Here is a 20,137-nt window from a genome sequence, read left to right on the forward strand (position 1 = left end):
TAAATCCTGATTTACAAAAGTAGGCTGCCAGCTGGATTTGGTCCATGGGCTGCAGTTTACCAACCTCTGATCTATAATATGGTAGTATGTTTATAGGGTTTATTTTTTTTTAAAGAATTAGGCAAGATTCCAAGAGATGTGATAAAATGCATCTTTTAATTTAATAAGGAAAACTTTTTAGTTTAAAGCAATTTGATCTACTGAAGGATCAAATAAATAAATTTGATTTTATCACAAAAGAATGTCGACTAAAAAAAGCTTTATAACTAGCTACAGTCATGTGCTGCATAATGAAATTGTGGTCAATGATGGACCGCATATATGATGGTGGTCCCATCAGATTAGTACCATATACCCTAGGTGTGTAGGAGGCTATACCATCTAGGTTTGTGTAAGTACTGTCTAGGATGCTCACACGATGGCGAAATCACCTAATGATGCATTTTTCAGAATGTATCCCTGTCGTTAAGTGACGCATGACTGTGTAATCTTCTAAACAACTCTTTGCCAGCAGTGATAACTCTGTCTTACTGAAGAAGAAATACATCTTTTAAGAGGTTAAATGATTGTCCAAAGGTACGCAGCTAAGATGGGTCTTACGACTCCAGTGTTCTTTTCTCTGTAGCAGAGTTGTTTGGTAGCAGAATGTGCCAGCTTCCTCACATAATTTCCCTTGGCACAGTATCAATAGTATATTTCTTTCTAAGTAATCTGAGATTACTGTATCGTAGGAGTTGTCTCATAATGCTCTGTTTAGCAAAGGCACATAATTTTTATTAGTAATACTTTTTAATGTTTTTAATGATACTTCGGAAAGTACTTTTTAAGACATTATTTTAAGACGGAAAGACAGTTAAAATTCATTATTCTCTTTCATTGCAGTTAATAGCACTTAACGCCAGTAATTTTAAATGAAAGCCAAAAATACATAAACTATCTTCAGACATTTTAGTTAGGCTTATTTTGTAAAGGATTTGGAGAAATTATAAAATTAGGTTTTGTCTTAAAGAAATAGATTGGAATGAAATAATTATCTTGAATATTATAAAACTTGACAGTACTTCAGCTTTGTTGAGAAATATTTTAATCATGAAATACATGAGTTGGATTTCATATTTAAGGGGAGTGATCTATTATGTAAAAAAGAGGTTATAAAACAATACATACTGTGTTACAAATATTATTTTAAAGAGTGTATTTTTTATGAATTTATAGTAGTATGTAAATTTTAAAAACTCTGGAAGCTTATATACCAAATGGTATCAGTAGTTTTATATTATGTGTTTTCTAATTAAAAGAACATGTACTAATTAATTAGATAATAAACAGTAGAAATAACTTAAAAGTTAAGGGATTGAAACTATTCCTAATCTGTTACTAACTTCAATGTATATGTTATATATTGTTTTAGATACTTATTTTTGTCCAAATGGAAAAGAAAATAAGATAATGCTCTTTTTTATTCTTGGTCTTTTAAATTTTAATGTACTTTTAAAATAGTATATATTTTATAAATACTTTTATTGTAGATAATATTACAGAGATTTGGCATAGTGTAATATGCTGTAAAATTTTACATAAAATTATACTCTGTAGAAGTAAAAAGTCATATTAATTTACTGTTGCTAAATGTTATTTTTTTGTTATGTGTAAGTTTTATAATTTACAGTTAACAGTGTCAAATGCAAAATAGGCAGTTAATAAGCACATATGTAAATCACATTGTATCAGTAAAAAGGAAATGTCAGGATTCTAGCTAAACATCTAGCAAAGATGTGTTTGTTTCCATGGGTTTTATTAAGGCTTGGAAGTCTAAATTCAAAAGGGAAAATGATGCAAATTATATATCATGCTTAAAAGTAAATTTAACTACTGGTTCGTTACCCAAGTTCATATGACAAAATCTTGCCAAAATAAAATCCTAGAATCATCTGACTGTGGTTATATTTCAATAGATATACTTTAATATGAATTCACACAATTGGAATACTGCGTTATTCTGTATAATTAGATGAGATAAAGCCTATCTTTTTATATCTTACAATCCTGTGTTTAGGCATTCATAAATTTCATGGTAAAATTTTTTAAGTTGAACATCTTGGAAGTGTAATTCTTAATATAATTACTCCTTAATGTCTGCATTGGATGTATTATATTATAGTTCTCTCTTGGTTGTCATTGCTTAGATAGAGAACAAGTAGAGTATGGTTAGTTGAAATTTACTAATAAGCTACATTGTGACTGGTTTGTGTCTCTGGCATATTTCTTGTGAAAATGGCTTGCCTCATGAAATGACTTTGAACTAGCTGGATAGAAGGTACGGCTAGGTTCTAGTTAAAACTGTTACAAAAAACACATCTCCAACTATTTCAAGAAATATAGTAGACTGAGACACATTTTCTAGTGGAAACAACCAGAATTTTATGTTGTTTCTGTTGGATATAAAATATTGTAAAATTTTACTAAAATCAGGGTGAAAGCAGGAACCCAAAGAAGTAAGTTCAGCACACTGAAAGTCAGTTTTTGACATGATAGTATTTGCTTGTATATAAATTGGCTTGTGTGTATAAACTTCAGTTATGATATCCTTGTTGAACGTGGAAGAAATAAGTCAAAGAACATTGTGTATGGTAAGGAACTTTAATAGGAGATCTTGCCCCTTATTAAGTTGTTTGTCAAAGGGTGACATATTCACAATAAGGGTAAGTCAGAAGTATCCCCCTCTTTCAGAACTCCTAGAGCACTACAAAGATGGTTACCTTGGCTCTGAAGGGTGCTGTTGGAGGTGATGAGACTTGCCCCTGAGAAGTTGTACCATGTTTTGCAGCTAATTTGTGTCACTTCAATGGTCCAATAAATACCGACTTGGGAATTTAGTTTTAAATGGTGTTGGATTTGTGTTGTCCATAGGTCCTGGCAGAATCAAAAATGCGTTCTCTCTCTAGGAAGTTGTCTTTCTCCTTGGCCTCAAAGAATCCCCTGCAGTAACTTTAGAAGTTCTGCAAGTTCCACGAGTCAAAATTACCAAGCATAATTGGAAAAAAGTCACTGTGAGAATCAGCAGAAATAATAGGCAGCAAAAATGCACTCATGTATTTAGATATGGTGATCGATAGAACTATAATTTAGCTTTTAAAGGAGACAAGAAATGCTTGAAAATATGACCTGACAAATTTGAAAAAGAACTGAAAATATATTCTGAAAATGAAAACCAGAATTACTGTAGTAAAAAAAAAATGTACAGGACCTAGGTTTAATAGCAGATTGGATATAGTTAAAGGACATAGTAGTAGACTGGAAGATACATGAGGAGAAATTATCCAACTTCTAAGACAGCTAAAAAGATGGAAAATATGGAGAAGAAAGTGAGTAGGTCTAACATACATTAATTGGTGTTACACACAAGGAGAGGAGAGAGTGGGTTAGGCAAAATTTAAAGAGAGAATCACTGAGAATTTTTCAGAAGTGAAAATATAACCTGTAACTTCATGAGGCCCAACAAATCCCAGTCAGGAAAATTAAAAGAAACCGTTACGCAGATTCATTATAGTGTTAGTCCAGAACACTTAAGACTGAGAAAATCTTGGGCCAGCCCTCGTGGCCTAGGGGTTAATTTTGGTGTGCTCCTCTGTGGCGGCCTGAGTTCAATTCCCAGCTGTGAACCTACATCACTCCTCTGTCAGTGGCCATGCTGTGGTGGAGGCTTACATACAAAAAGAAGAAGATTGGCGACAGACTTTAGCCCAGGGTGAATCTTCCACAGCAGAAAAGAAGAAAAAAAGGAAAAGACTAAGAAAATCTTAAAAGTTTTCAGAGAAGAAAGGTGGAATTATCCTAAAATTAGTGACAAATGAAACAAATTGACACAGCAATAAGACACATGAAAATAATAAAATGATTTTCAAAAATGAATGGAAAGAAAATAACTGCCAGAATTTTATACTCTGAAACTGTGTGGGGTAGTCTCACCAAGGCACTTTTCTTTGTGATTAAGGTTTCAAGGGCAGTTCTGAAAGACAAAGATTATTACTATCCCTCCTGTTTCCATGTTTCCTACACCCCGAGACGTGGGATGCTTATATTGCCTCCATTGCCACAAAATTTGTGTGTCCCAGTAATTTTACCTTTTTTCCCAATAATTTCCTACTTGTACCTGACTTTTCGTCCAGAAGGGCAAGTACAAGAGGAACAAAGACATTTTTATAAAATTAACAGGGACCCGTTGTGCCCTCCCACTTTGGCCAGCATGGGCCACTGTAGGGGAACTAGGTGAGCAGTGTCCTCAACCAAATAATGGTTATCTTTGCATTCTAAGACCATTCAGTTCAACACAGAAATCCAGGTATCTGAACTGGAGTTAAGTTTGGGAGCCTCCTGGAGGGTTTACCAACCAGGACAGCCTGGAGTTGCCCTTTGGAGAAAGAAAAGAGCATCATATCCAGGAATGGTTAGGGTAGAATTCTGAATTTTTAAGTTGGTCTCCATAACTCCTCTCATTTTCATTCTGATCATTACCTGGGAAGCAGCTGTGAGGGGGAGCTGCCTTAAGAATATGTGTGGAACAGGAGTAAGTGAGGGAGGCAATTACAGCCTTTTTAAAGTTGATTTATGAGGAGAATTCTAATGCTCAACAATACCAGATGTCTGGATGATAGGGAGCATAGGAGGTCCATTGACTGCTTTGACTATCATTCATTTTTGAGTGGTTTTTATGGTAAGAGGTACACCAGTGTCAGATTACAAGTGGTCTGGAATGGTTGAAAATATGAAGCATATTAGTTCTAAGGGCCAGAATTGCCTGATCAGACTGGAACAGCACCAGTGTCACTTGAAAAAGTGTCAACAATACTGAAGTACCACTGATAGTCCTAAGAAGGATTGGGGCAGGAGGGGGCTGTTCAAAGGTTTGATATAGTCAGTCTGCCAGGAGTGGGCAGCCACACCCCATACAATGTGGCCTCCTTCACCATGAGAGAAACAGGTCAACTTTTGGCAGGAGTCACATGTCTGACATGCAGTGGTAGCTTCTATGTTAGAAACAGAGAGTCCCTTAAATGGTACTTAGTATATGATTGTGGACATGTTGCTGTGGTGGATGTGATGATAGATTGAAGCAGTGGTGGCGATCTGGGTAGTGCAAGCTTGAAAGTCATCTCATTAGAGAACAGGCACCGCTGTATATCCATCACAATGGCTAAAATTAAAAAGACTGACAATACCAAGTGTTGAGCATGTAGAGCAACTGGAACTGTCATAGACTGTTGGTAGGAATGAATAATGGCATAACCACTTTGGGAAACTGGGAATTTCTAATGAATTTCAACACATACTGTGCTAGGACTTAGCATTTCCACTCCTAGGTGTGGACCCTTGAGAAAGGAGTGTAGAGTAGCTTTATTGATAATAACTAAAAACTGAGCGACCAAATATAAGAGCAGAATAGTAAACAATGGGTGGTATATCCACACAATGGAATAGTAAGCAGTATAATGGAAAACATTTTCCTGGTACTGGCAAAAATGTGGAGGAATCCTCAAAGCAAAATGCTGAGTGAAAGAAACTTGACATAAAAGAGTAACTGCTGTGTGATTCCGTTTATGTGATGTTTAAGGACAGGCAGAACTAATTTATGGTGATAGAAGTCAGGATGGTGATTATTGGGGGATGGAGAAGACGGCACTGTTGGCTGAAAAAGGGCATGAGAGGCTTTGCTGGAATAATGGAAATTTTCTATATGTTGGTCTGGGTGGTGGTCACATGGGTGTATACATATCTAGAAAAATTTCACTGAACTGTCCATTTAAGATTTCTGTATCTTATTATATGTAAATTATCCTTAAAGTACTCCTACCAAGAAAAAAAGAATATTTAGCTATGTTGATTAATAATCAATATAAAAAATTATATTTCTATGTATAAGAAAGAATGAGAAAGTGAAATTTTAAAAGCTACCATTTAAAACACATAAAACTATTAAAGACCAGGAATAAATCTAATAAGAAATGTGCAAATACTCCAAGAAAATTGTTAAATATCATTGAGACACATTAATGAATATGTAATGATTGGAAATATAGTCTATTTCACAAATTGGAGGACCGAACGTTGTAAAACTGATCAGTGCTCCTTAAATTGACTTACAGTTTAGTGTGATCTAATCAAAATACCAATAGGTTTTTTTTTTGTTCTTTTAAGACTGGCACCTGTGCCAACATCTGTTGCCAATCTTTTTTTTCCTTCCCCCAAAACCTCTAGTGCATGGTTGTATATTCTAGTTGTGGCATGTGGGACACCGTCTCAGCATGGCCTGATGAGTGGTGCCGTGTCCTTGCCCAGGATCCGAACTGGCGAAACCCTGGGCTGCTAAAGTGGAGCGCGGGAACTTAACCGCTCGGCCCCAGGCCAGGTCCCGCAATAGGTTTTTTTGAAGGCAGTCAACAAGATGATTCCCTCCACTCTCTTTCTCTCCTTCTCTCCCTCACTTCCTGCTTTTTTCTTTTCTTTTTGGATGATCTATACAGCTTAAATGATAATGCATGTTTTCCAGTGAGTATGCTGCTTCCCCAAAATGGACTTAGATAATCTAAAGTGGAATGTTTTCAACATTACTGCTATAATTCGGTTTAAATAACAGTACAAAACAAAGTAAAACAAGCAAACCCTCCCCCCCCCCCCCCCAATCACTGCAATAAAATTTCACTGGGAAGGTGAACATTTACCCTAAGTTCTCTGAACATTCAGTATGGGAGAAAAAGAGAAGCAAAACATTTTGTCGTCTTTTTCTATTGCTGAATGCCATGGTCATGACCAGTGTTGGGAAGATAAGAAAGCAGGTGATGTGTAGGGGGTTTGGTTTTTGATTGTGGCTTTTGGGGTTGCCTCTCTGGGCATTTTGTTATAAGCTGTTTCTGAGCTCTCTGAGATTTGCATTGTTTTTTGTTTTTCCTTTTTTTTCTTTCTCTCTCCTGGCAGCTTTAATGCCTAGAATATAGTTATTGCATACTCTTTACTAGTTTAAAGGCTGGCTGGTATCACTGGCTTTAGTCTGGTGAGTCCAGGGAAGGGACCCTTATGTAGAAATTGGCGTTATACAAAGTTTATGTTCATTAAACCAGTACTGGACTATAGAAGGGGTCAAGGGCTTGGGAATAGAGTAATATTTAGCTGGAGATGGGCTTTTGCTAAAAAATAAAGAGGTATAGCATCATCTAACATCTTAATCATCCATTTACTTTAAACACTCGTTTAGCCCCTATATTTATCATGTAAGCTCTAGCGAAGAAACAGATCTGTGTTTCTACCCTCCACATGCTAATGGGAGAGACTGAGTAATTAATAAATATTTTTGGGGCTGGCCCCGTGGCTGAGCGGTTAAGTTCGCGCGCTCCGCTGCAGGCGGCCCAGTGTTTCGTTGGTTCGAATCCTGGGCGCGGACATGACACTGCTCATCAAACCACGCTGAGGCAGCGTCCCACATGCCACAACTAGAAGGACCCACAACGAAGACTATACAACTATGTACCGGGGGGCTTTGGGGAGAAAAAGGAAAAAATAAAATCTTTAAAAAAAAAATAAATAAAATAAATAAATAAATAAATATTTTTGGTGCAGTGTAATAGATGTGTTTGTAAAGTCCTTCATGATCCTGGAGGAGGCGGTAGGAGGAAACCCACTGAAGCATGTTGTAAGTCCCCGGTGATACAAAGCTGAATGAGTTGTAAGCTCTAAATCAAGGAGACCACAAAGTCGTGGCATTCTTTCATCCACCATCTTTTAGTACCATAATTTCACCATATGGTGTGGCTAAGGAATTTATAATAAACCTATTTCTTTAACACCTATACTTTTGTGATAATGAATGATGTTTACCATATGACAGAATTGAGTTATATGAATAATTATATATATACACATATACACACAAAATATAATTTAGGAAATGGATATTCTTTTATTTTTGCATCTTAGGTAACTTTGAGCAGCAATGAGCAGGTATCTCTTGAGTCCTAATCAAACAGTTATTACAATTTGTACCTAATTTTACCTCTGTAAAAAAAGGGTACATAGGAATGCTGGGGAGATGGTATCTTCAATTTATATCCTTGACTTTCTTTCCCTTCCCACTTGCTTTGACGAATAGTATAACAAACAGTGCAGGCAAGCTACTTGGTCCTAGAAAGTACATTTGAGGCCATACATTCTCCCAGTCCTATGGGGAGAGATCAGGCAAGGGAACCAAAAAGTTTACGTAAGTTAGCTCATTCTATTAATGTAATGTTTAACATACAAATTTGTGTGTAAACATACAAATCAAGAGGTGTATTTTCTTTGTAGGAGAGGGGCAGAGAAGGAGGGTGAGGGAATTGATTGCATCAAAACATTAAAAAAAACCTTCCTGGATTTTAGTAATCTTAACCAGATCTAGAATAAGAAGAATATCATTATCTCAGGGCAGTCTGGATTGTAGATTTGGGTTGGGTTGTTGACATTTGTGGGCAATATGAGACCTAGTTTAAATCAATCTGGTCTTGAGGCTGAATTTCCTTTTGTTATTACTTTGTGTGACTCATATATGGATTTTAATCTTTGCAGATTGGGTGTATTTTGTAGAAATTAGGTATTCTCATGTTTTTCATAACAAATGTCTATGTGACCCATTGCCTGGTCGTTATGATGGATGTGATCTGGTCTGTTGACATTATTAAGGGTTCATTTCTTAGTGGTATTTTATTATAATAGTAGGTTAAAAATATGTAATGGTAGAGGTTTATCCACCAGGAGATTCAGGATTGAGTGTAGTTTTCCTAGACTTTTGACCAGTTTATACTTTTACAGTATGTTGTAGAATCCTCATTTTAAATGGTGATTGTACATGCCCACAGGTGCTGGTCAATTGCTGGATGCCTCTTCTCTCTCTTGTATATGACCTCTGGCACTAATTCTTCTTTCCTGTTTGTGGTATTGTTGCTTCTTCCCCCAGAACTCATTGCTTGTTTTTGTTCATTCATCTTGAATTGCCAAGATACAAATAAGATTCCTTTATTTAAACTTCTAAATGTACATGTGCATTACAAAAGGAACAAAACTTTAAAATGAAAACACTCCCGTTTATGAAAGTCAATAAGAAATTAAATATACCTTTCTATATACAGCAGTCTTTGTGTTACATATACCTTTTGCATACTGTTAACTTTTCTCTTTTGAGCATAACCTAGTTGCTTTGTACATAATCCATTGTATTATTGCTATTGTTCTGTATTATCCTGAACTGTGCAGTTGAACAGTAGGAAGCCTCTCAAGTTGGCTCTGACTTTTTATCTTCCCTTATGTTCTTGAAAACTTGCTTTCTGGCCACAGTGGGATGTTCTAGATAAATTCTGATTTTCTTCTGACCCAATTTATCTGCCTAAATACCTTCCAAGAAATTCTGGTATACTTTAGTAGTAAATAATTTAAGAGAAAAAGCCCAGGGGTGGAGGGTGCATGTGAGAGTTAATTTTGGGGCAGAGAATACTGCTGCTAATGATGGATCACACTTAAAAGTGACAGAGGTGTAACCTGTTTATTTTTAAGTATATAAGGTTACTCTGACCTTTACATTTTAACAACTGTTGTTGTTACTTACTTTCTTTTAGTATGTGGTTTCGTTGTGTCCCAAAGAAAGACTTTATTCTATATTCACATAAGTTATTTTAAGTAATGATGATTTGGAGTCCTATTACATTGTGTCTAATGTCATGTTGCAAATACTGCAGTGAGAGCTAATAGAACAATTCACTTTTTCCCCATCATTAAGAAATATAGCTGTATTATTTTGACATTGATCTAGTCGGACAAAATCTTGAGCATAAAGATGATGTAGCATGAATGAGATTATCTCAGGAAGCCAAAAAATTGGAAAAACTCATTCTTGCTGAGGTTTTTGTAATTAACATAAAATGGGTTAAGACACCTGAATATTACTTAATGCTTATTTAGAACACTAAGTAACATATGTCTTGAGCAGGCAATTTTCCAGCATGTAATTACTTGCTTAAGAGCAAGAAAAACGTCATTGAGCAAAGTAGCATTACTCTTGCTGCGTTTAGATATATTTAAGATATTCTGTAGGCTGAGTTTATTTTCAGGAGGTTAACCTTTTATTATTCTGACGTGTAGATATTTGTTTCACTAGATTTTTCGCTAGGCAAACTTTTGGGTGAAGAAGTGAACACTAAGTATTCTCTGCCTTATTTAACTGTCATAGAGTCATAGATCTCTAGAACTGAAAAGAATCCCAGAGTTTACGTTATTTAACATTTTTTATAGGCAAGGAAATTAATGGTCAGAGGAGTAAAAGTGCAGTTTGTCCAGTTTTTGATGTTTTCTTGATGATTCAAAGTAATTGTTATAAAAACTAGTCATTATATTTTAAATATCTACTTTAATAAACTGATTACTCAGAAAACTTGTCTAGGTGCTATATTCCTGGTACTAAACTTGTAATTTGTTGACATAATTTAACGTACTTTCTATATTATGTAACATTGTCTTTTTGTGTTTGAAATTTCATTTTTCTGAGGAAAACTGCATGTCTCTTGATCTGTTGGCATTGCCACTGCTATATTCTTAAAGAAAGCTAACCTCTACTTGAGTAAAGTCGGCATTAAATATTACTTCCTCAAATACGTTATCCAGAGCTTAAGTAATTAAAATAGTTAGTTTGTGATATGCTATTTCCTAGGGTACGGCACTAGATTAATACTTTATTTTTTTTTCATCATTTTCTCCCCATGGCTTAAGAGTTCTTGAAGCCAGCATAGCAGAAAATAAAGCCTGTTTGAAGAGGACACCTACGGAAGTTTGGAGGGATTCTCGAAACCCTTACGATAGAAAAAGGCAGGACAAAGCTCCTGTTGGACTAAAGAATGTGGGCAATACTTGCTGGTTTAGTGCTGTTATTCAGGTAAGGGTCTTTTTGCAGATCTTATTTGGTGGGCACGATAGCAATAGAAACTTGCTTGGGGTTGTGTTTCTTTTAAGTTGTATACTTGAAACATAACTGCAGGCTAAGTTTTAATATGCCTTTCTATCTAATAAACTAGTTTGGGGATTGCAGTATTCCCCACCCCACTCTGTTCCTTCTCCCAGTATGGAGTTTTAACAATAGAGTACTATCTGTGCTTTATTTGAAATTATTTTGAATTAATTTCTCCTCCTTCCCTGCTAAGAATTGTTGTCAGAATGTAAAGAAAATATTTTTGTATGTCTTGCAAATTAAGGGAAGGATGTAACCAAGATGTGAAATTAGAACTGCTTTTTTTGTGATTAGATTTATTTGTATATAATGGAAAGTGTTATTCGTAGAATTATAGTCATTTAAATACTATTTTTAATACAAGGAAGCATTTCATTTGAGGAGGGTATAGATTGGCAGATAATTCTCAATGTATAGGTGAAAATGATGTAAAGAATAAATATTGATGAATCAAGAATAACACATTTTCCTTCTAACTTGGGAAAGCCCTTAATGGAATGTTTTTTGAGCCCCTTATTCTAAAATGAAAAATCTTTGTATGCATAGATATCTATCCTCTTCTCAATTTGAACTAATTTTCTTTTCTTTTTTTTCTTACTCTTTTATGTGATGACTATTGCCATAATTCTTTATCATTCTCAGTTAGACATTAATAATGTTATTAGATTGCAAAACCTTAACGATCTCCTTAATCTATGAATAATAACCCTTTAGGAAAATTAATATTTATGTTTATTTTGGTAATACAGTAGAATTGTAGCTTATTAATTAGTGTTCCTGATGAGTACTTTTTAAATCATTAGATGTAGGGGCCGGCCCAGTGGCACAGTGGTTAAGTGCGCATGTTCTGCTTCTCGGCGGCCCAGGCTTCGCCGGTTTGGATCCCGGGTGCAGACATGGCACCACTTGGCAAAAGCCATGCTGTGGTAGGCGTCCCACATATAAAGTAGAAGAAGATGGGCATGGATGTTAGCTCAGGGCCAGCCTTCCTCAGCAAAAAGAGAAGGATTGGCAGTAGTTAGCTCAGGGCTAACCTTCCTCAAAATAAATAAATAAATAAATAAATAATAAAATCATTGGATGTCTATGCCACTTCTTTTTATATTAAAAATATCTCTTCATTTGTAGCTTTCCAAACCTGTATGTATGACAGTGTAAATTTTCATGTGATATTAAAGTAGCTAACTTGGTTATGTAGTTCATTTTCTATAAGGTTAATTGTGTTCTGTAGGATATTAATTTGTAATTTTACCATTTTTTCCACTTCAGTGTAATAAATTTCAACTTTTTCCCCCACTTTTTTTGCTTCTGGCACATGATACCATGCAATTTGATTTCCTTTAGCTTTCTGGATTTATGCCTCACTCTTCAATATACTATGGTAAACACTAGTTAGCATGTAGTATGTATGTATATTTCTTTTCCAAGCTATTGAAATATTAAGGAATACCTGGATTAAGCTAAATCTGTAATAATAGCTTTGTTCCTAGCCTTGATTACACATTAATTATTCACTTACCTCCCAACAATATCTAACATTTTCTTTGCTATCTTAGAGTCTCTTAGATCTTCCTGATAGGCTATCTTGCTTTACTTTACTTGCACTGTTAGTAAGGGGTTTTACATTTCATTGTCCAAACTAAATTTTATAATTTAGACATCATTTTAAAATATGAAGCTCACTATGAAGGCTGTGATCTGAGTGTTCATGAATATGCTTCGCTGCCTCTATTTGGACAAGTGGATGCTATCTCTGCACTATTATGGCCAATAAGTGAGGCTCATTGATTAGACGCTTCTCTTAGAAAACTTTAAGAAGAAAGAAAGTACTTGGAAATAATCAATATTTGTTAGAAGAGGAGTTCTTTATTTTTCCACAGCATATTGTAAGAGGCCTGTTTGAAATGATAACTAAATTAATATTAATAGGTATGGGGATCATAACTTATCATTTTCATAGGCTAAACTCCTCTCATATCTTAATTCAAATTTGAATCAGTTGTCTATCTGTTTCTATCTTAAGTGTTATTTGCTGACCTTAGATTTTGCTTTACATTTCAAATTTTTGGTGTTTTTTGGTAGAGAGCAGAATGAACTAGAAAAATCTCTTGTTTTCAAAATTTGAAGTAATTTTACTAATTTTTAAGTTTTAGATTAGTGGCTACTTAACTGGTAGCATGGCTTTACCACTCTCCTAACATAGGCAAGTATAAGGTTTTCGGAATTACTTATTTTTTCTTTTGGAGAGATTTAGACACCTAGGAGAAGTAACCTCTAACCTTAAAAATTTTGAGTTATAGTGAATTATTAAGATATTGACTTGGGGATTTGGAAAAAAATGTTAAGCGTCAAATTTTGGAAAATTGTGGATGGGAAAAAATTTGTCTGAAGATCACTTCGTGGTTTTTTTTTTTCCTTACTATAATTATTCTATTTTAAGTAGTTTTTTATTTTCATCTCTAGTAATTAAAACTTTTTATTTTTTCATTTTCTTACATTATTCCTTAATTCCATAGACATAATCTGAGATATAACAGTTTATCATCATAATTGGAACTTCTCACTTATGAAAGAAAAGTTAGGCAGGAAGTCTGTATTAGTGTTGGAAGTGTTTTATTATATTTTCCAAAGTGAGTTGGAGCTTGTTCAAACTGTGACGTAAATGTACTATAAAGTTTCAATTACAAAATTTCTCAGGGATGGAATTTACTTAGTTGGCAGGACTTGTAGGAAGCAACTGGGATTCTTTTCCTTCTAAGTATATCTACCAATTATAGAAGGTTACTGAGATTATAAACTGCTAACTTCGGAGTAGGTAGTGGGAGTAGGCTACAAAAGGTAGAGCTTTATTGTACTTGTTCTTTTAGCTATTGGGACCGATAATTTGGGAGAAAAGTGGTAGAGTATCAGAAAGGGATTATAAGAAGCAAAGAGAAGATTTTACAGAGAGTAGCTTAAATAGTCTTTTGGATGCTAGCAATATTAGCCTGACTGTCTTTAGATTGAGCATCGACCCCTTATCTAGTCAGGACTGTTTTAATCCTGTTCAAATGGAATTTTTATGTAAAAAGTACTAAGTGGGGCTACTTTCTCCACTAGGGTATCCGTGAATGAGGTAGTTATTTAGAGGTATGTATTCTCCTCTCTCTCTAGTTTGGAGTGTAATCCATAGATTCTCATGATGATCCTTAGCACCTTTCCTATTTGGATGCTTCTGAGATGCTCAGAAGTAAGGTGCTCATGCTTCTCAGTTTGCCTGGTACAGTCCAGTTTATTCCTCTTGTAGATCCACTAGTGCCTATTAATTAGTCATAAAGCCCTCTTTCATCCTTGGATAATGAAGGATATGGTCACCCTACTCATAACTCAGGTAACTACAGGTTGACTAAAATACAAGCATCCTGAGGGCAGAGAACATACCTTCTAGGTTATTGTTCTATACCAGTATATAGTACAGTGTCTGACACATTGGAGGAGCCTTTTAAGTAATTATTGAATGAATGAGTGAATGAACCAAAAAGGACCATATATTATTTATGTTGGAATTGAAGACTTTAATTGCTTCTATCACCCTAATGCTGTGTGGGATTGAAAAGATGTGGCCAGTTTTTAAAAAATCTCAGGATATCATTTAACATGTTTATTCACATTACTTGCTCTTATCTCTTTAATCTTCATCAAAGAACGTAAGTACATAGTTCAAACAGAAAACCAAAATCCCATAGCAATAAAAGGCTTACAGTGAAAAACAACAGTAATCAGCCTCAAACCTCCCTATCTCATACTCCTTACAGGCAACTACAACCACTTCTAGCTGTTTCTCCTATCTCATTTTTCTAAATGACATGCCTTCCTGCTGAGAAGAATGAGGATTTAGCTCTTTCATTTCAGCTACCTAGAATTGCCTTTCCTTTCATCTCCCAACATAACTTATATTACAAGTTAAAAATAGTCAGTAGTGTTGATGTTTTCTGTGACTTTAAATATTACACTGATTTACTACGACTACCCCTTTGAAATCTTTTGTTTTCCTGGAATTGTCAATTGCCATTATTTTTCCTTTCTGTTTTCTATATACTTGTTCTTAAAACTTTCTATATGCTCCAACATCTCTGTTATGGTCTTATCAATAATATATTTTATTTGCTCGAACATATTAGATCCATTTTTAGGGGAGTTGGGGGAGTACTTTACCACAGAAGATTGCCCTGCCTCAAATCCAGACTGGATTCTGATTCTTTTTGTTTTAAGCACTGTTGCTGGCTTTCCAGAAGCAGGTTTAGAGAAAGGGGATCCGGGAAGGGTCGATTGGGGCTCAGTTGGCGAGTTTTTACTTAATCCTCCTATTTGTAGCCCAGAATCTCATCCCCTCTCCCTACCATGACACACACTGTGACTGATTTTTCTGAACCTCAGTCACTTAAGTTTAGTTATATCCAAAGACTAAACTTTCTGTATCCCACACAAGGAGGTAGTAGTTGTCTGATCTTCTGGGTCTGGGAAGGACAGAGGGATTTAATTGCTCTGTATACAGACTTTCATCTTTTAATCAGGCCATCTACGTTTAGTCCCTACCTTACCTTGAAACTTACGTGGTACCATTTCATTTTTTTTTAAATCTACCAAGGAGAATTTATCTTGCTTCTCCTTGGTATCCTCCATTACAGACAGTTGATATCTTCCTTTGCTCTCTTGTCATTATTCTTTTTGTTTTCCACAAATTGTTTGAATTCTCATCTCTCATAGCTCTCTGCTGTTAGCAGGAGTTTAGCCAAAGTCCATTTTGGCAAGTGCTCTTCAGAATTCACATTTTAGCTTTAGACTGAATGAAAGGATACTTGTTTTCAGTGTGCATCAATCATAAACACAATTTAGGCAGTAGTGATATTTACCCTTTCCCACCCCTTTTGGAGGAATATGTTGACCACTACTATTATGACTGTGATTTAGAGTACAGAGTGTTTTGGACTTTAAAAAGTTAATCTCTATGATTTGTGTGATGGTCACAAGTTCTACTTCGGGTGATAACTTGTTAGGTTGTTCTAGACCATCTTCTTGATCATATTTTCCTGGACTGCAAAACAAAACAAAACGAAAACAAAAACAGCTTTTTGAAGACATCACATAACCCTAAAGCAGTGAGTAATTTTGAGGCTAAGCTTTGAGAAAACAAGATGTTCAGAGAGTAAGCTTCACATTTTGGGCTGATTTTATTCTCGAGGCAATTCCAGAAATAGTTGCTGAATGGTTGGGAAACTAAGCAAAGTTTTGCACAGATTTAGAGCCCTAGTAAACACCTCAGACTTTCAGTTAGAATTATAAAGGGCTGGAACCTAGGATTAACTGAGACCCGAAAATAAAGCATGCTTTATAGTTTCTGAATTCCAGCTTCATCTCAGAATTGATTGGATGAAATTGATCTTGGATTGCAAATGGCCTCACTCTTGCTTCCTGCCAGAAGCAAATGTAAATTCTTTTGGAAGATAGTATCATCATTGAATTTTCTCCAGTTTGTCGTATATAATGTCTAGCACTCACATCAGCTGTAATCAGTCATATCAGCAAATAAGATGTGTCTAAAAATTAATAGAAAATAATGGGCAATAGAAATATGCCTACAGGAAAACCTGAAAATTGAATTAATATAATAACTATTAATATGCTCAAGGAATTAAAAACCAGAATGAGGATTTTTTTCTTGATTTTATTTTTTTTATTTTATTGAGGTCTAACTGGCTTTGAACATTGTGTAAATTTCAGGTGTACATTATTATATTTCAGTTTTTGTATAGATTGCATTGTGCTCACCACCAATAGTCTAGTTTTTATCCATCACCATTCACATGTGCCCCTTTACCCATTTTGCCTGCCCCCTATCCGCTTTTCCTCTGGTAACCGCTAATCTTTTCCCCTTATCTATGTGTGTGTTTGTTTCAGATTGAGAATTTTGATAGAAAACTAAAAACTATTAAAAAAATTAGAAATTTTAGAACTGAAAAATATAACAAAGTCACAAAATCAATGGATGAATTATAGCAGCATATTAGAAACAGCTGAAGAGAGAATTAGTCAGCTAGACAGTTGGTCTGAAGAACATTTTCAGATTAAAGCCATGAAATGCAGATAAGAGCATATAAGAGATTTTGAGCATGGTGAATAGTATTAACATAGTGTATTTGTGGTTCAAGGGAGAGTGAAAAGAGAATAGGGCAAAAGTAATATTTGAAGAAATGACTGAGAATATTCAAAACCTAATGAAAGAGATTGAGCTACAGATTCAGGAAGGAATAGGAATCAAGTAGTATGGACATAAAGAATACTGTGACAAGGCATATCATAATAAAATGGAAAAAACTATAGACAAAGAGAAAATCCTAGAAGCAGCCAGTTGGAAAAGATACATATCACCTCTATGAAGGAGCAAAAATAAATCTAACAGCTGACTTCTCAACAGAAACGCAATCTTTAAAGTGCTGGAAATATTAACTGGCCATATAGAATTCTAGAACTAGCAAAAATATTACAAAAATGAAGAAAAAGCAATTTTTATTTTAGCAGATGGTGAAATAATTCACCACCAGCAGACCTACGCCAGATGAAATTCTAATGGGTGTTCAGGAAGCAGGAAAATGTTCTCCAGCGGGAACTCAGAGCACAGAAATAGGACTGGGATTCTCCTAATTTGTCCATATTCTCTTTCCAATTTAAATTCCTCATAAGAACAGCCCATACTTTGACCCCTTTAGTTATATCTCATTTCTTCAGTACTTATTACTGCTGTTCTTCTCCCATTCTACTGAAAAGATGGTTTTCTAATTGACAAATCCAAAGGTTATTTTTCCTGCCCTTACTTTACTGGAATGTGGCAACCTTTGAGAGTAATGCTCATCTTGTCCTTCTTAAAATTTGCTGGTATTCTTTGATGTGCTTCAGAATCTTCTGTGGTACTTTGTGTCTTTGTTGAGAGGCCCCTGGCACAGGTTCCTTTTAAAGCACTGTTATTCTGATACACAGCTATATGTGAAAGCCCTTGGTTTCTCTACTCCTTTTTCTTCTGTGATCTCATACTCTCCATTTCCCTTACTCTTCTTATTTTGTCTTTCTCATCGTTCCTCTGGCCTTTAAATGATTCTTTTTCCCTGGGGTTCTGATCTTGGTCTACTATTATTGTATTCACATTTTTTCTGATTTATAACGTCTGTACTCATTGTTTTAACTTGTAATCACAAGATTGTGATCAGGGCGGAGACTTAATATATTTTATTCTCTTTTGCCTGTCTTCCTTGTGTCTGGCCATGTAGTGAGTGCTCCATAAATATTTGCTAAATGAATAAATAAATGAATTATCTCATGTTCATATTGTTGCATTAAGAAATACTTCCAGATCGCAAGATAACCAAAATATTTTCCTACAGTTCCTGTTATCAGCTTTATGGTTTTACCTTTCATATTTAGGCCTTTAATCCACATCTATATCTATATATCTATATCTGACTCTATTTCTTATATATACTAGGCCAATTTTCCAAACACCTACCTACTAAACAAAACTTTGTTTTTATTTATAGTGCCACCTTTATCTATGTGTGAGTCAAGTTGGCTAACCCATCTTTACTAAGATTTAATACATCGTTGCCTCCTGTCCAGTGATTTTCAAACTTTATCAACTGTGATTCTCAGAAAGGAAGACAGTCTACATTGTAAAACACTTTACGAGTACACATGTATATAAAATATATACAAGAAAAATTTTACAAACAATATCCTGTGGTGAATTTACAGTGTATGATATGTTCTGATATTTTCCATTGCATTTTATTTCATTTTTTAAACATGTTCATCGTGATAACATTAATGGATTATAAGTTATAGTTTAAAAAACAGCTCCAGGAAACCTTCCCACGGGTGTCTTTCATATGCTCTCATTATGCTCTGTATGATCTGAATTAGAGTATCTTGGAATCATATTTCTATTGTTATAATTATATGTGTGTCTCCTTCTAGGTTGTGTGTCTCCTTGAGCACAGAGATAATATGTAATTTCTTTGCTCTGCTATCACTGAGCATCTGACTTATTTATTTATAAATAAATTTGTTTATGTTAAATGAATTAGAATTATTTATAAAATAAATTATGTATCATTATATTATAACATAATATAATAAATAATATATTATAATAATATAATAATATAGTATATAATAATACTATTATTAAATAAATTTAAATTATTATAAGTTTATTTGTGCTATATCCTGGTAGAATTGATACGTCTAGATAACTCATAGTGAACATAACGTGTCTGAAAAGTTGTAGACTTTACATTTGTTCATCTTCTATTTTGAGGAAACTGTTAAGCACATAGTAATATAAAGAAAGCTTTAGTAATATAATATGGTATGGAGTTTTATTTTTGCATTGTCCATGTATACTTTTCTGCTTTGCAACACAATAAATATTGTTAATGATCAAGAATAGTATGTTAAGATATAAGAAATTTGACTTTTTCTTGGGGAGAAAATAGTCTTTCTTATGCTAATTGCATCTGTTCTGTGTATAAGCAGCATAATTGTCAAAAACAAATCTCTAAGACCCGTCATATTTTTACTGTTTTGTTAATAGAATTTTCACTTAGTTATCTTAAATTGTTGTTCTTTTTCAGTCATTATTCAATCTTTTGGAATTTAGAAGATTAGTCCTGAATTATAAGCCTCCATCACATGCTCAAGATTTACCCCGAAACCAAAAGGTAAAATACAAAAAGATTTTTAAGCAGAGCATGTATGATATGGTCTTCCTGTATTATCTGTGCTTGTTTTAGGAGCACTTGCCCCGTCAAGTGTGAAACAGTGTCAAACTTGAAGGTCAACCCATTAATCTCACTTTAGTAATTGCTTTTTTCCTTCCTTTTGAGTTGTCAAATTTCAGTAAACTTTATAGGTTACAATTTACCATTCAAGGTCTTTCCTCAATTGTCTGCTGAAAACTTGTGTGGAAATCAAAAAGTTTTTCTATTGTTTCTGTAGATAAGCCCTTGAGAAGATTAGTTTTGCACTGGCTGTCTTTGCAGTACAAATGTATAACTTATATTTTGTAAGTTAATGTTGTTAGGCAATATA

General features: G+C 34.6%; 1 protein-coding gene across 6 annotated transcripts in view; it reads left to right on the forward strand.

Annotated features, from left to right (window-relative positions):
• USP25 (ubiquitin specific peptidase 25) overlaps positions 1-20,137 on the forward strand; it is a 147,904-nt gene that overhangs the window by 50,211 nt on the left and 77,556 nt on the right. For all 6 annotated transcript variants that reach the window (XM_070252434.1, XM_023629890.2, XM_070252433.1 and 3 more), the window contains 2 exons: positions 10,783-10,945; positions 19,681-19,767. In XM_070252434.1, the coding sequence (XP_070108535.1) occupies positions 10,783-10,945; positions 19,681-19,767 (250 nt within the window). The remainder of the gene's footprint in view (positions 1-10,782; positions 10,946-19,680; positions 19,768-20,137) is intronic.

This window comes from Equus caballus, chromosome 26 (genome assembly GCF_041296265.1).
Source record: "Equus caballus isolate H_3958 breed thoroughbred chromosome 26, TB-T2T, whole genome shotgun sequence".
Taxonomy (NCBI): domain Eukaryota; kingdom Metazoa; phylum Chordata; class Mammalia; order Perissodactyla; family Equidae; genus Equus; species Equus caballus.